The sequence below is a fragment of the Physella acuta genome, unplaced genomic scaffold (genome assembly GCF_028476545.2).
Source record: "Physella acuta isolate Inbredline_101_S28 unplaced genomic scaffold, ASM2847654v3 ptg000325l, whole genome shotgun sequence".
NCBI lineage: Eukaryota > Metazoa > Mollusca > Gastropoda > Physidae > Physella > Physella acuta.
The window spans coordinates 663,380-680,792 of NW_026731844.1; the positions used below are offsets into that span (position 1 = coordinate 663,380).

Below are 17,413 nucleotides of genomic sequence, written 5' to 3' on the forward strand. Positions count from 1 at the left end.
AAACAAGATGCACTTATGGAAAGTACGGGTGTGCTTTTTTAAATTTAATTACCGAGAGCTTATTTGTTCCTTGTAACATTGATGTATAGTTATAGGTTTAGTTCTTTGTTTTAATATCTGTAGTGAGAAAACTGTCCCCTCAGAGTGCTAGACAGAAGGAATGAAACAACCATAAAATAAAGTTTCTTTTGCATTTCAAAGCTGTTAAATATGTTACAGATTACGTATTTACAACACGGGCTTGTGTGTGTGACCAAACCATTTGTTCTAGAGAGGACGACGGGCAGTTCCTTCACAGAGATGTTTAAATCTACCTCTTCCAGAACGCCCCCCCCCCCCCCACCCACCCTCCACGAACATCCCAGCACTCATCGCATAGGGGGCTATTTCGCCCAGTATGGAAATCACTGGCGTAGAGAACTACACAGAATACTCGAATAACCAGTGTTTCTTCCAGGCATCTTCGGGGGTGGGGGCAGAAGAGAGTCTACCGCCCAGTGTTTCTTCCAGACTTTTTTCTCCGGGGGGGCACTTGAAATCTTCGGGGGGGCGGTAAACTTTCTTCGGGGGGGGGGGGGGGCGGACACTGTTAAAAGTATATATTTTCTATATAAATTATATAAATTTCATTTCGTTCGGGGGGGCGGTAAAAATTTTTCGGGGGGGCTTGGTCCCCCCCGAAGAGATGCCTGGAAGAAACTCTGCTACCGCCCCTCCTCCATCCCCGAACGAAATGGAAATTATAAGAAAAATATATACTTTTAACAGTGTCCGCACCCCCCCCCCCCCCCCAGAGAAAAAAGTCTGGAAGAAAAACAGCGAAAACTTGTTCCTGATCTACTAGCCAGCCAACAAGGATCCTCTCGGGTTCTCATTAAAAATAAACACGAAAGAGTAGGGCCTATTAGTGCTTGATATGGCATACTAGAGTGTAACCAGACGGTAACCTGCGTCACCGGAGAGGCACTGAATTAGAACCTCAAGGATTTTAGAAATTATCAGCAGATGTAACGATGTAGCGTGACTTTATGACAGATGCGCCGTTTTGTCCGGCACTTCACTAGGCGTAGAGAAAACAAAAACAAAACGCATGCGAGGTGTTTCTGAAAAAAAAATCACAAAAGATTAAGTATAATTAACGTGAGCTGCTATTAATATGCATGGGTAATTTATGATATGCGTTTTTTTCTTAACCGGTTTGTTTTAATAGGGAATTATAATAAACGAGCCGACCCGCGGCATATCATACGCCGCTATTTAGTTGTTGTTTTTTCTACTCTTCAGTTATTCATAATTTGTGAATTCGACACTACCAACGCTGCACTGAAAATATTTCTTTAAAACACTATAAGTAGCTCGTTAAGGACGATAACCCCCCCCCCCTCCCCCCCTCCGTTAAAGTAAACTACACTTAGTTACCCACCCCCCTACGTTAAAATCGTTTCAAACTAAATTATCTGCCCCTAATAGCCGTCACTAAACCCGGCTCTGTACTGTTTGTAAACATTTAGAGGGAACCGCAGCTCACCAGACCATGTAGGGGTGGGGGTGGTAGGGAGCGCGTTTACAGCTTGTTTTCTAGCGTCTCCAAGAATTTCCGGAAATTGCATGTGCCTCTGTGCTGAAAATAATCTAAAAATATTGGCCTCTGTGTCTGGTATATATATATATATATATATATATATATATATATATATATATATATATATATATATATATATATATATATATATGTATATATATATATATATATATATATATATATATATATATATATATATATATATATATATATATATATATGTGTGTGTGTGTGTGTGTGTATGTCAATATGGGGTTGTCTATAAATGATGACATAATACTTTTACACATTTTAGGTCTCGTCCACATAAGCCCCGTCGCTAATGCAAAAAGTTCGGGGGGGGGGGGAAGTTAAGCCCCGCCACTTCTAACCTATTTCTAATGTCCAGACATTTGAATATTTAAACGCACGACATAAATACTCAATATCCGCCTCGAGGGTAAGGGATGCGGTTGGGGGTTAAGGTTAAAGAAACCAAAATACAGATCTTTACATGCTATTTATCAATGAGATGCCCCAAATTCCCCTTCTTCAATAAAATCTAAAGGTACAATTAAGTCTCATATCCTCTTTTTTATAATCTTTTTTGCGGGTTAGTGGTTAACTTTTTCGCGGGGCTTATGTGGACAAGACCCCTAGGGTCGGCCAGCTCACCCCCCCCCCCCGCCCGTATCATACCTAAAATGACAACAAAGGGGTCGTCCATAAATGACGTCACACTCGTAGGGGGTCCGTAATTTTGTGACGGTGTGTGATGCAGAGGCGTAGCGACCCTTCCCAGCGCCCGGGGACAAACTTACGATTTGCACCCCCCCCTCAAGATTTCGATTTGCACCCCCCTTAAACTTTCGATTTGCACCCCCCTAAGCTTTCAATTTATTTTTCCAACCCTTTTGGCGCCCCCTAAAGTCGGCGCCCGGGGACATACGTCCCCCGCCCCCCCCCCGCTAAGCCTCTGGTGTGATGAAGGGGAGGGGGGGTTAGATGGTGTGACGTCACACTTTTGCATTATAAAAAAGCAATGTTAGAAAACGAGTTTTAGGCGTTATTTCAGAAAACGGTTTTAATAAACGTTATAGGAATTGATCAAAACACTCTATGTTGACAGAGTTCAGACAAGATTTTGAAAAAAGTATCGATGTTTTAGGAAAAATTCAACAGCAATTTTAAGGGGGGTTGTAGGCTGAGGTGTGACGTCATTTTAGGGGGGGGGTCTGGCTTTTTGTGACGACGTGTGACGGAGGGGAGGGGGGAGGTAAAAATCGTCCAAAAAAGCGTGACGTCATTTATGCATGACCCCAAAGCTCAGTCTGCCCTTGTGCCCCAACCTCGTCACGTATTATCCGAACTGTCTTAACTTATCTTAATACTAAGTTAATACACATACCTCACCCCAAATAGGCAGAGTATAATATGACGTAATTTACTATTCACCCTTATGTTTCCTAACTCTAAGATTATATTTTTAAAAATTGCGTTATTTTGTCATTCCAGTGTCATATATTGGATTATAGCTGGGATATAATCCAACTTAGGGTCTAATTTAAAACATCTGCACTTGATTTAGGCTGACTAGATAAATATAACCTACAGTAATTTTAATAATTTATAAAATAAAATCAGTCAAAGCGAAAAGGGGCAATAACAACGTTTTTAACATTGAGAACTTTCTTACTTTGAAGACAAAGTAAAACAAATACATTGGCCTCGCATGAAAAATCAGAACATGATCAGATGATAGTTTAGTTAGTCTAGTATGCTAGATCTAGACTCTAGCTAGACTAAAGAACTGTATGATTGTGAGCTTTAATGCCTCTTAATAATATTAAATAAGGATTGATTACGGCTAGATCAAGGAATATTTATGCAATAGTATATTAACATTCACTTTGTATATTCATATTTGACTGAATTATGAATTTGAAGCAATTTAAAAATAATTTTAAATCAGGCCTTCTTCACAAACGAGTAACGACAGCAGTCGACGGGACTACTGAAACTACAAAGTGTAACAAAGTAGCAAATTGAAATTTCAAGTGTTCAAATAAGGTAGGCTCAGAGAGCTTTTTAGAGAGATCTAGAAAGTCTATCTAGATCTAGATTCTAGAAATCTATGATTATTCTAAATCATTCTAATATTCTAGATCTCTATTACTCACTACTCATTACTCATGTACAGTCTACTCTATCTGACTCTATTTCTAATTTCTATCACTGTTGTGTTCACTGTTCACAGTCTCTTCTGGTCTAGAATGTCCATTTAGAATTTTAGATCAGGGTTTCTTTCAGACATTTTTCCTCTGGGAGAGGAGGGGGAAGGGGAAGATATGCCTGGCCTGAAAGAAACTGATCTAGAAATCCTATATACTCAACTGGAGTCTAGATCTAGATTCTAGATCTAGTTGTTTGACCAAGAGATAAAAAAAGCAGATAGGGGCCTAATTCTGACTAGTAATTCATCATAAAAGGGTGTATGTATAGTAGTACGGATGTCTCATAACTCATAATCATAATAGACTCTTCCAAAAATGTGTTTGATTGTTATTAGCTACTAGATCTACATTCTAGATCTAGATCTATAACCTATAGGCCTACTATTAGTATTATCTCAAGTTTAGTTTTATGGTTAGAAATTAGGGTTAGGATTATTGTAAAACTAGTAATAGGGTTAGTGTTACTGTTAGTGTTAGGGGTCGTCCATAAATGACGTCACACTCGTAGGGGGGAGGGGGGTCCGTAATTTTGTGACGGTGTGTGATGAGGGGGAGGGGTGGGGTCAGATGGTGAGACGTCACACTTTTGCATTATAAAAAAGCAATGATAGAAAACGAATTTTAGACATTATTTCGAGTTTTAGAAAACTGTTTTAATGAATTATAATAGGCATTGATTAAAATACTCTATGTTGACAGAGTTCAGACAAGATTTGGGAAAAATATAGATGTTAAAAAAAAATTCAACTGCAATTTTGAGGGGGGTTGTAGGCTGAGGTGTGACATCATTTTAGGGGGGGGGGGGGGTCTGGCTTTTTGTGATAATGTGTGACAGAGGGGAGGGGGGGGGGTAAAAATCGTCAAAAAAAGAGTGACGTCATTTATGGATGACCCATTACTACTGTCGGCCACTGTTGGTTGATACTGTTAGCATTGACATAATATGTGTATTGTTTATTTAATTACCTTTTTTAAAGAAGACTGTTATATTATTGTGCCAATATCAGACACTGGTATAACAAATACACCTACTTACTATGAATGATTATTTTTTAAATAAATTGTTTAGTCAGAATCTATGTCTTACTAAATTGAAAAATTTAAGTAGCGTGAGTGATTAGGCCTAATGAGTGCTTTAGCATTAGCAGTGACCATCAAAATTAGAATACATTTAGACCCTTTTAATATTATTTTCTGAAATGTGTGCAGACAGTGAAGTAGATTCTAGATCTTTAGCGGAGAGTGACAAGTGATTAGCAGCTTTACCTTGTGCCATGTACTTACTACCATTAAGCTTCCTTCCACCAACAAAATTCATCTACTTTATGAGGTTTTTTTCCTCACTTATTTTGATAATTTTATTTGCTATTTAAAAAAAATCAAATTGGTCAATTACTGTTTTAATTTTTTCTAATTGACAAGGTCTAGAATTAAATCCTAAATACTTTTTAGTGTAGACTACAAGCCCTGTAGTAAAGTAAGCTATAGATTAGTGATTTGTTATACTTGACTAGATATGTAATAATATAGGCTATAACTAAGTCAGTAAAGGGGAACAACCAAAGAGTGTTTTTTAATGCATGTCACACAACAGGCTTTGTAACTCACTATTATTTTAAAATATTTTGAGTAAAAATGCGGCTTAAATCAGGTGATTGGCTAGTAATCTTTTAGAAATCTCATTGCTCTAAGTTGTTAACCTTTTGAAAGCATCCCACCTTCTGTTTATTAAGTGCTCTGAATAACATGATATGCATTAGTATTTATTTTGACAACACAGCTGAAAACTTGCATTCTTCTTTGACATTTATTATTACAATGTTTAAAATGTATAAAAAAAAAAGCATGGACATTTTCAGGTTACTTTCTTCTTCTTTTTTTAAAGTTGAAACTTCATTGTTGTACAGTCACACATCGCCCCCCCCCCCCCTCCTCATCACACATCGCCTCCCCTCGTCACACATAGTCCCCCTCCCTCATCACACATCGCCCCCCTCCTCGTCACACATAGTCCCCCTCGTCACACATAGTCCCCCTCGTCACACATCGCCTCCCCTCATCACACATAGTCCCCCTCGTCACACATCGCCTCCCCTCGTCACACATAGTCCCCCTCGTCACACATCGCCTCCCCTCGTCACACATAGTCCCCCTCGTCACACATCGCCTCCCCTCGTCACACATAATCCCCCTCGTCACACATCGCCTCCCCTCGTCACACATAGTCCCCCTCGTCACACATCGCCTCCCCTCGTCACACATAGTCCCCCTCGTCACACATCGCCTCCCCTCGTCACACATAGTCCTCCTCGTCACACATCGCCTCCCCTCGTCACACATAGTCCCCCTCGTCACACATCGCCTCCCCTCGTCACACATAGTCCCCCTCGTCACACATCGCCTCCCCTCGTCACACATCGCCTCCCCTCGTCTACATAGTCCCCCTCGTCACACATCGCCTCCCCTCGTCACACATAATCCCCCTCGTCACACATCGCCTCCCCTCGTCACACATCGCCCCCCTCGTCACACATAGTCCCCCTCGTCACACATCGCCCCCCTCGTCACACATAGTCCCCCTCGTCACACATCGCCCCCCTCGTCACACATAATCCCCCTCGTCACACATCGCCTCCCCTCGTCACACATAATCCCCCTCGTCACACATCGCCTCCCCTCGTCACACATAATCCCCCTCGTCACACATAGTCCCCCTCGTCACACATCGCCCCCCTCGTCACACATAATCCCCCTCGTCACACATCGCCCCCCTCGTCACACATAATCTCCCTCGTCACACATAGTCCCCCTCGTCACACATCGCCTCCCCTCGTCACACATAGTCCCCCTCGTCACACATCGCCCCCCTCGTCACACATCGCCCCCCTCGTCACACATCGCCCCCCTCCTCGTCACACATCGCCCCCCTCGTCACACATAGTCCCCCTCGTCACACATCGCCTCCCCTCGTCACACATAATCCCCCTCGTCACCCATCGCCCCACCTCGTCACATAGTCCCCCTCTTCACACATGTTACCCCTCGTCACACATGTCCCCCCCCCCCCCCTCGTCACACATCGTCACTAAATTCCACAAAGTGAACGACGTCGTTTATGGCCGTCCTGAAAATGATGTCACAGCCATCTCCTAATCGCAACTTTCCCACATTTGGTTGCTGCTTCCCCCACCCACACCCCCTACCGAAGAAAAAGAATTAAAAAAAAAAACTCTAAATAGTCTCTCCCGTCAACCTGCATAGTAACCTAATACTTTATTGATAACTAATTAAATTATGTATACGTGTCCACCAAAATTGACGCGAAGTATTTGTTTGCTTGGGAGTATTCCCTTCCACCGCTCTTGAATTTTAGGCCGTAAAAAGGCCTCCCTCCACCCATCATTCATACAGTGTTGTCACAAAAGTCAGCCCCCCCCCCTCCCCCTCGCAGTAATGTCACAATGTATTTTACTCTCTTCCCTTAAGCTCTGCTGAGTGTATAGTCATTAAATCAAATAAAATTGTTTCAATAAGTTTATAATTTATTCCTTTTCGCTTGAGTAAAGTAACCATTGGCCTACTTAATAGACTGCGATTGTGCTTGGATAAAAACCGTTTAATGTGAATCTCCCTTTACCCCCCCCCCCCCCCCCCCCCACCCTCTAGTAAGTGAAGTTGATCAATGATGACCTCTGAGATAGTCTTGAATCTTAAATATGTGCTGGTATTTTAAACGTTATAATCTGCATTGTTAAAATTATATGTGGTTTCCTTTGCTGTGTACAGTTCAACCATTGTGAGAACGTACTTTATGAAGTAAGTTATTTCCCTTCGTTTTGGTCACGGCAAATAAATATAACTTCATTAAGTCGCCAGCTAATACTGTAATGCGTCAAATACCAACGCTCTAAGTATCACGGATACTATCAGTTACAGTGTGGTAGAAAATAGAGCTGTTTACCAAATGGCACTCCACTTGTCTGTATACCATAGCTATTTACTACCTTAACATAGTTTGAAATCTGCAGTACGTCTGCTTTATGTACTGACTTAAAAATGTTTCTAGTATCCGAGAGATATGTAGATCTACATGATTGTACAATGGATGAGTACATTTAAAATGTTTACAAACAACCAACGTTAGCTAAGTCTCTAGGGAGTATTATACCGTCACAGCTAACACAAGTCCTTGTGCCTATTCAACCTTCACTCAATGTTAAGGCACACAAATAATTTGTTTACACGTAGAGCTATATTCTCAACTGACGTCACTGGCCGTGTCCCATTTTCATATTTAACAGGAATTATTTCATTTTATTATCGTGAGACTGTGTATTACACAAGTCCTAGCTGACTGGTTGTTACGTTTTGTTTTGATTTTTGTTGTGTTGGTTATTGACTGGATAATCAAATCACACAATCTAACTGTTCCGTCGATTCTTTTACCAGGGTATCAGGTGAATATGCAACATTTATATTTGTATATCAGTATAGGTCGGATTCATTAGAGCAAATGATAGTTAATATACTATTTCTTAATGGGACGATACTTTTTTCAGAGTTATTTTTTTCATAAGGAATTAATTTTTCAATTGTGGAAAAACGTGTGGACATTACTACCCCATATGATTGTTTACACAGAACTTTATCGTTAAATTAACGTTTCTCCTTTCTATTTTAAAACCGAAATCCGCTTTTTGCGTTTGGAAAAAAATTGTCTGTTGAAAAAAATCGATATTTTTCTTAAACAGTTGTAAAGCATTTCTGTTTTGTTTAGACAAAAAAATAAAGAGGCGAATGTATTCGACGGACTATTGAATGTAAGAAATGTTCCGGGACATGCGGAGATCTCGTTAAATGCTTTAATTTCACTTCACGGACACTTTCGGTACACATCCAATACCCGAACCATTATTGGTGAGCTTTACGGTGTGCCTGCCTGACTTGTGCCTAACTGACGCTGTTATTCGCTTTCTTAAATAAATTTTACGTGGTTATTTGTCTTCATAACGGCTAGGTAATAAGAGAAAAATAAATTAATGCGATTTATGTTTGATACAGTCGCATTTTTGACGGAGTTGAAAGGGGGTTATTAAAGGATTGACATAATAATAAGACTATGGGCCAAGCATAATTCGGTCCCCACAACTTATCAGAGCCCTATTGTTTTAAAAGGTAGTTTCAAATATTTATAAAATGTCATTGATGCGTCTTATAAACATGTGAATACCAATTAGGAGCCCCCCCCCACCCCCCCCCACCCCCTGTAAAATTATTACGTCTTCTCCATATACAACCAATGCCTTTTAAAAATCTCATTTATTTATTAGCTTGTTGATCAGACAGCCTTTGCAGTGCCCATGTAAAAATATATTATCCGGAGTGCGGTTAAGAAAATTTTAAACAATCATTTATGACCCATTTATAACGTTTATAATTATAGGTCCAACGTTTATTGAGATATATATGCCTTCTAAAATGTTTCCCACCTTGAAATAAAAGTGCTGCGCCATATTTAATGTATACAGCAACGACAATTACAGTAACAAAAGAGTTGCTTCTTTTAGTCTGAAATATATGGTGATCTGATGGGCGTGACACTTGTGTATCACGTGGTTTTGTCAAGGTGAGGTGTGTTAAAATAAGTCCGAATTTTGTGGCATCATTTATGGATCAATCGATGAAATTTGTAAACAGAATGCCCAACAATGACCGGCTGTTGTTACACATGTACACGTACAGAGAAACAGCTTGAGAAAGTTAACATAATATTACCACGCACACGATTACACACACGGTACTGTTTCTCTATGACGTCCCTGTGTCCACCCAGCCCGGAGTAAGACCAGTAAAGCTGGCTGGTCCACTAGGCGCAAATTAAAACACCCATCTAGGGTTTTGGTACAGTGACTAAAGCAAGATTTGAGCATCTTTCCTTCTGATTTTTTTTTTACAATTTTGTTTTGCCCTGCTGTATTTATTTTCTCGGTTAGTTTAAACTGTAGAATGAATTATGACAGATAGCTGTACTGTTTATGTTGCTTGACGATTGTATTAAATGCTATACTGTTGATTATAACGTATTTTAATCGAAGTGTTGTGTATGTGAACATTATGACTGCTGCACCATGTTACTTGCTCTTGTTTTATCTTTTCGAGTTTCTGCTCACTCGTGGAGTTAAAATCGATGGCATCATGTTCTTAGAGACCACAATCATAGCAGAAAAATCGTATTATATGCAGGGGCTGGAATGGGATAGATCGTTTGTCGAACGTGACACGGAGACAAGGAGGTTATTCTCATTACAAAAATGTTATCAGAAAACTAAAGATCGCGTGTGTAATGGTTGTACTTGTTTGATGGAGTCTTGTACATGTGCCAAACGTGTTATGGTTGTACTTGTTTGATGGAGTCTTGTACATGTGCCAAACGTGTAATGGTTGTACTTGTTTGGTGTACTGGTTTTAACCATCCACAATGAGACTGAAATCCACATTGTCTGTAGACCCATGGATACTCCTTTAACTTACACAGTTGAAATTTAATATTTCTTATAGAGCACTGTCAGGATCTGAGAATTTTAAATTATTGATCAGTAGAAAAAAAATCACCTGCTATTTAGATCGTTGTCTTCCCTTTCTACTCTTTGTTGGTTTTCTATATATAGTCTTTATTAGTATTGTTTACTTACTATTATTAATACACAACCCATATTTGTAATTCTGATAGTTTTGTTATCAAAAAGTATTTTTCTCTTTAGTAACGTGACATCGGCTCTCTACACATACTCGTGAGAAATGCATTGTATTAACAATAACCAATACAGTATAATGTGTAAACTGTACTGGTTATGGACACCAGTGCTACCATTCTGTGTGTAGTGGTTTGGATAACGAAAATAAAAGTATGAATGGCGAAATGTACCGTATTTTTAATGCACAGGTTCACTTTCTGTGTGTCGCAACCCCCTGGTGTCACGGGTTACTTGGCGTTTTATAAAAGGGGTCACCACCAAAAAGGTTTGGGAACATGTTGTATAATGTGTAAGAAGTGTGTACGGCATGGACATCAATGCTATAATTCAGTGTTCAATGGTTTGGGTGACAAAACTACTGCCTGGTTGAAGTCTGAATGGCGAATGCCTTGACGAGTTGATACTATGCCCATTCACGCGTGAAATAGGCTTACACCAGATCAAACAATGGACCCAATTCCTTACACCTAGCTCAGCTGTCCCCTATTTATATCGCGACTATTTATTGACTAGTTACAGTGGTTGTGTAAGAGAGCCACTGTATTGTGTTGTCAGGCTGCCCAGCAGCTTGTGGACGCTGTAGCTGCCAACTGCGACACCGCCATCAGAATTTGTTGATTTTGTCGTTTTGTGCTGGAATCTATTGTGGGGTATTTTTCACTCCCGCCCCTTTTTTCTCTTGACGCGTCATAATTTGTTTACTGTGTCGTTGTGTTGGGATCTATAGTGGGGTATTTTCCCACATTTTCACCTACCCCTTCTTGACTGCCTATTTTCCCACATTTTCACCTACCCCTTATTGACTGCCTATTTTCCCACGCCCCTTTCTTTTTACTACATATGAGTGTAAGTAAATTTTGCTTGTAAACCACCAATAAAAGCTATAGGTAAAGCTATAAAATATTTTCCTTTATCACCGCCAACCTAATAAATAAAGTAATATAGGGACATCCCTAACAAACCCATTGTTTACAGATAAGACCATCAGGCACATTCAAGTTACGGTAATTTAGTTTTATTTACAAAAACTAAAATATGATGCCATTGCAGATTTTAAACTAATATACGCCATGGTAATAAAATAAAATTCAAATCACGTGGTGTATTTACGTCATTGCGCTTTTGTCAGTATTACTACTGGGTGATAAACAGGAACTGAAGCACGTGATAGCTACGTCACACAGCGTGGAGTTTTTATACGATACATGCTCTAAAGAGATGCTCTGGTTACTTCACTCAGCACTTGAGATACACATTTCATTGTTTGTAGCTCCTAATACTGTAGCGTGTTTTAAAATCCTAGTGACAATATGCTTAGATAATAAATAAAATCATGTACTTCAAATTTTCAATTATTTTACCCGTGTAATTTAAAAACCTTGTATATTTTCATGCATTTTTTATTTCTCTTCTCTACAGAGCTGAATGTGGAACATTGCCCAGGGGCGTAGACTTAAGTTCTATTATCTCGTCTAGCGGGTGACACAGGGGCGTATGCATCTTGTGAATCGCGGATTTTTTCCCCTCTCTCGTCTCTTGACCGTTGAATAAGATCCTGGAACTTTAGGGATGGTCATACCTGTAATATTGGCAGTTGTCCCGTTTACCTTGGAGTTTTACCTGAAGGCCCAATGTAAGTATACAGGCTTATTTACAGTTCAGTTGTGTATTGACCCGCAATCTGACGCGCTGACTAGTTTGTCACCTTAATCAATACGTTACTAGATATAGATATTCATTATACAAACTGTTTTCTGCACACTTAAATATAGAATTCTGAAACGTCCTTGTAGGCCTACTAGTATTAAGTGCAACTGCATTAAATAGGATTTTGCTCCCCCCTCATCCTTCCCGATGTCCACCCCCACACCACAACAAAAAAAAATGTCATAGTTGACCTGTATTGATTGTATGTTTACATTTTGTAGCGATGGTGTACTGTAGCCGGTGGGATGGCGGCCTCACTGATATTGAGCCAAAATAAAGGCACATCATCGCATTCTCTCTCACGGCAGGTGGTGAGTACATATTCTGATACATTTTCACCCTCACCCTTCTATAAATGGGTACTACTTCCCAAGGCTAGCGATGTACAGTGTTTGTTTCAGAATTTTATTTTCCCGGAGGGGTGGGGGGAAAGAGGCACTTAAAAGTTTTCAAAAGGGGCGGACAAAATTTGAGGGGGGGTGGAGGAGGGATCAGGCTTATTTTCCATATGGTAGAGAAAAGATGCATGAAAGCGACTCTGATGTAGGATGGCCAACATAACATTTTAAGATATCTAGCACTTAGATTGTGGTTTACCACCCAGATATTAGACACGCAGAGGCCCAGTTATTAACCCACATTGTGTCATACAATTTGTCAAGCCACCGTGTAATTGATTGTCGTAGGGCTGGCCACTAATCAGGTGACTCTCTCTAGTCTAGAGTGTACACACTAAAAATTCAGGTCTTTTGTAGTTTTTGTAATCTGAACAAGAGAATACGTAGACAAGAAATATAGCCGAAACTGTTGTTTTTTCCTAGAAATATAGCCGAAACTGTTGTTTTTTCCTTCTATTTTACGTGTTTCCTGCAAAATATGGTAGACAGCAGCTGAAATGGCTTAGTTTTGTGCTTGACAGAGTGTTAAAAATAGCTATATTTTTGTTAAAAGAGTGAAAATGACTTTTGTGGTTGACAGTGAAAATGGCTTAAACTTGCGGCAATGAATGAAAGTTGACGATATTAGTAGATTCAGAGAGCAGAGACAGATGCTAGTGGCAGATATATGACCTGATTATAATTTAAAATATCGTTTAATTATGGATTAATGAGATGTATTACATTGTCAGACCTCCTGTCGTCACTCTCTCCCCCCCCCCACACACACACGTTCATAATACACATATTCACATAGACGCTTGATCTTGGAAAGAACTAATATCCTATGATCTAGGAAAGAACTAATATCCTATGATCTAGGAAAGAACTAATATCCTATGATCTAGGAAAGAACTAATATCCTATGATCTAGGAAAGAACTAATATCCTATGATCTAGGAAAGAACTAATATCCTATGATCTAGGAAAGAACTAATATCGTAAACTTGCTGAACCAATGTAGTCGGAAAAAAAAATTTGAAATTAAATTTGACCTTGTACCTGTCAAGACGCAGTTAATATTACAATTTTTGATCCAGCACTTGGTGTTATGTTTTCAAGTCCAACGTTTCTACAAAGACACCTGTTGTTGAACCTCGCTTTAGCGCACCGAATGGGTGTAGTGCGGCACCGTGCGTGTGTAGTTGTTGACAGCCTTCAGCCATGTTGTTGGTCCCCCCCAACACTTCACGCACCAGTTACGGCTTGAGGTTGGTTTGTCTCCATTGATTTGAATGGTCTCCTCGCGTGTTCGTCTGGCCCATTTACCGACCTCGGTAAAGCCATTACGGATGTGGGGACATTTGTTTATGGGGGAAAACGTTCCGCCTGAAGACTTGTCTTGGCGGTTCTCACGTTTTCGGATCTATTTTGTAGTATAAGGTATTGGCATATGTTTCGTAGGTTTAAAAAAAATAATAATCATTAAAAAAGTTTAAAAAAAACCCACGTTTTCTGATTGAACTAAAAAGTAGAAAATAAATGCTATACATCACATTAATGCAAGCGATCACTCTACTATAAGCGATGAAAAACGTGGGGCGCCGAAGTAAAAGTTATATTACTATTGATTAGATAATACTATTGACTTTTATTAGGGAGCTTGTAGAGAGTCAACAGTATTAGAAACTGTAAGAAAATCACTTTTTAGTCTTTGTCTGTTTGTTTGCATTAAAATCTTGCTATCGATTTTATCTTTTCACTTTTTTTTGGGTAAACGAAGACAACTCGTAAAAAGAAACTCGTAAAAAACACGTCGCGTGAATACGTTACTGACTAGAACACATAGATTTGAACCCGTGTCGAGTGGGATAGCAATCGTGTGCCCAACCACTCGACCATATCGTCTCCCCCATACTGGCCACCAGTTGTTACGGTTGTTTGTACACAAACACCGCGTGAACACTACTCAGTAAGCAAAGAGGGAGAGTACCGAACCTTGTTTTCATCAAAGCCGCTAAGTAAACATCGCGTGGCTGTTACTGGGTTATGTCCCTTTTCCCCCATGTTTTTACTACAATTATATAGCGCTCTAAAATGCTCAATAAAATGTTTCCATGGATCAATTTAGTAATAATAACAATTGAATATTCTATTGTCATCCAAAACAAAGCTTCCCTGAAAATTTCAGCGCGCTAGCTAACTGGGAAGTGCCAGAAATTTCGATCGCAAGATTTGATTGGAAAAACAGAGACGAAAGCAAGTTAAAGAAAACGTGGGAATAAAAAAAAAAGCTTTCGCATTTTCTAGAGAGGGACATAACACCCGCCTTCCCCACCCCCACCCATAGTCATGATGTGATTCAGACATTTCTCGTTTCTAGATCACGCTCGTTGACAAAAATTCTAGCAGGCTGTAATCTAAAAAAGTATAATATTTTTTACATATACTTTTTTATTCAGTAATACAATGTCTATAATTGTTTAAATGATCAAAGCATGGATTTGAAGTAAAAAAAATTGTGAAGCACCATCAACACGAGCTACAGTGGACTAGACACGTTCCGTGTTTGACTAAACAGACGGCTTAAGGACGGCTAAATACACGACTTGAGGACCGCTGGTTTCACGAAATTTCGACCCAATGTTCACAGCAGGTGTACACTGTATGGGTGGGGTGATGTTATCAAAATATATCTTCAATAAAATGACGCACGTCACACTTTTCAAAGAAATTATTTTACGCTGACCTTGCATGTTATATATAGCCCACCCCGCCCCTTACACACAAGGCTGTTGGAAGACGCAAAGACCGGGCTACTGGATTTCCTTTTTTCTTAAGACTGATAAATATAAACCTGTCTTAAGTTAATGTGTTCACAGACAGACACACACACTCACACAGACACAGACGTACAGACAAAATTGCAAAGTTTTTCCGACTCGGAGGGGGGGGGGGGGTTGTAAAACGTCGAGATTTTTGAAAATCTCGATTTTGATATTTTGCACGATTACAATACTGCCTCCATACTCCGTTTTCGAGTGAGTAAAAAATGAACGTACGGTAAATAAGCCTGATTTTGCCTGAACACATTCTTAACCCAATCAACGTTAGTGTCATAATTACATGAGCAAAAACTACAGAAGTATATGGGCTATACGCTAAGCTAGGCCTAGGCCACACTTGACTGAGTAAATGAAGTTAACACTGTCTGCTTAGAACAACAAAGCCGGGTAGCGCTACAAGCATAACTGCAGCATATCGTGTCCACAAAGGCTTGGTAATAAACTCCGGTTAATGTCTGGTATTCTTAGTTGTTTTCAACGTGAGTGGCTGTTCATACTGTGACTCAACTTTTTGGTAATGGTTTGGCGTTACAGCTAGGGACTTCGGGAGTAGGACATTGGCCCCCTGTCAATTCCTCCCCCCCCCCCACTTCTCCCCCCCCCCCCCCCCCACTTCTCCGATCCATTCTCCCTTTGGAGTTTACTCTCCTAGATGGGGATTTGTCCCCAGCTAACGAGCGTAGTCTGGCCGGGGTTTGAACTCGGGACTTTCAGCAATCATACGTTCTCCTGCCCAACCACACCGTCTCATACCCTAAACCTTATATAGGCCTACTAACACTAAACCTAACCGTAAGGTAATGTTAACGCTATGGTCAGGGTTTGGGTTATGATATTATTGGGAGGAATATGCTTATTCTAAACTTTTCCGAGTGATCGATTTTTTTGTGGAGGGGGTGGGGGGTTAGGTTAATGGTGGAGGGGATATTATCCAAACTCGGGTAAATCTTACGATGCTTGATGTTTACTGAAATAACATAGTAATATACGTATACATACACATATACACACATGGTTGTGTGTAAATACAGAGTTAAGTGGTTTAATACTTATGTTTTAGGCCCACCGCTCAGACCATTATTTACCAAGCCTTACACTATCAGCACACCGACTCATTCACTTTCACCCACTTTATCCTGTCTTATATAATGTCTCTGTTGCAACACAACAGAGCTCTTTTTCGTGAACACGCTTTCCCTTGTTTATTTCTTTGTGTGTGTTTGTGTATACAAGTGTACACACCATCTTTGTTTATTTGTGTGCGTACGCGAGTGCACATGTACTACAGTGTTTATTTCTTTGTGTGTGTTTCTGTGCGCGAGTGTACACTGTACACATACTTCTTTAATTCGTTGTGTGTGTGTACGCGAGTGTACACATACTTCTTTAATTCTTTGTGTGTGTGTGTTTGTGTACGCGAGTGTACATATACTTCTTTGTTTAATTCTTTGTGTGTGTGTGTTTGTGTACGCGAGTGTACACATACTTCTTTAATTCGCTGTGTGTTTGTGTGAGCTAGTTAAATACTGGTCATGCTGATTTTTTTATTACATCTTGAAAGTGTATCGATAAAAGCGTTGAATCTCAAGCTTGGATCTCAATCGATACGATGCACCATAAACCAGTGTTCAGCAACCACGCGATGTTTACTTAGCGGCATGAATCAAACAGGTACCTCTAAGGGACAATCCGTCTCTTCATAGTCACTGTATATTATAGCATTTTAAATGCATTTCAATGCACGCGTGCTAAGGCTTGCTTACTGCATATGCAACAAGACGATAGTTGTATTCCTTCGTATTTGGTCAAGTCGGGTTTTGTTCTAAGACCCCAAATTGTGATACAACGGGTTGGTGTTTGTCATGTATGTAACCATCTGGATGTTGCTGCACTTCAGTGATGGAAGGCGTCTAGATTTAATTAGCAGGGGAGG

The 17,413-nt window shown here is 40.0% G+C and overlaps 1 protein-coding gene across 1 annotated transcript in view; it reads left to right on the forward strand.

Annotated features, from left to right (window-relative positions):
- Window positions 1-3,364: 3,364 nt before the first annotated feature.
- Window positions 3,365-17,413, forward strand: part of LOC131940660 (transient receptor potential cation channel subfamily M member 1) — a 37,734-nt gene continuing 23,685 nt past the window's right edge. The window contains exons 1-3 of the mRNA XM_059299378.1: window positions 3,365-3,631; window positions 11,970-12,183; window positions 12,479-12,568. Of these exons, the coding sequence (XP_059155361.1) occupies window positions 12,503-12,568 (66 nt within the window). The 5' untranslated portion in view covers window positions 3,365-3,631; window positions 11,970-12,183; window positions 12,479-12,502. The remainder of the gene's footprint in view (window positions 3,632-11,969; window positions 12,184-12,478; window positions 12,569-17,413) is intronic.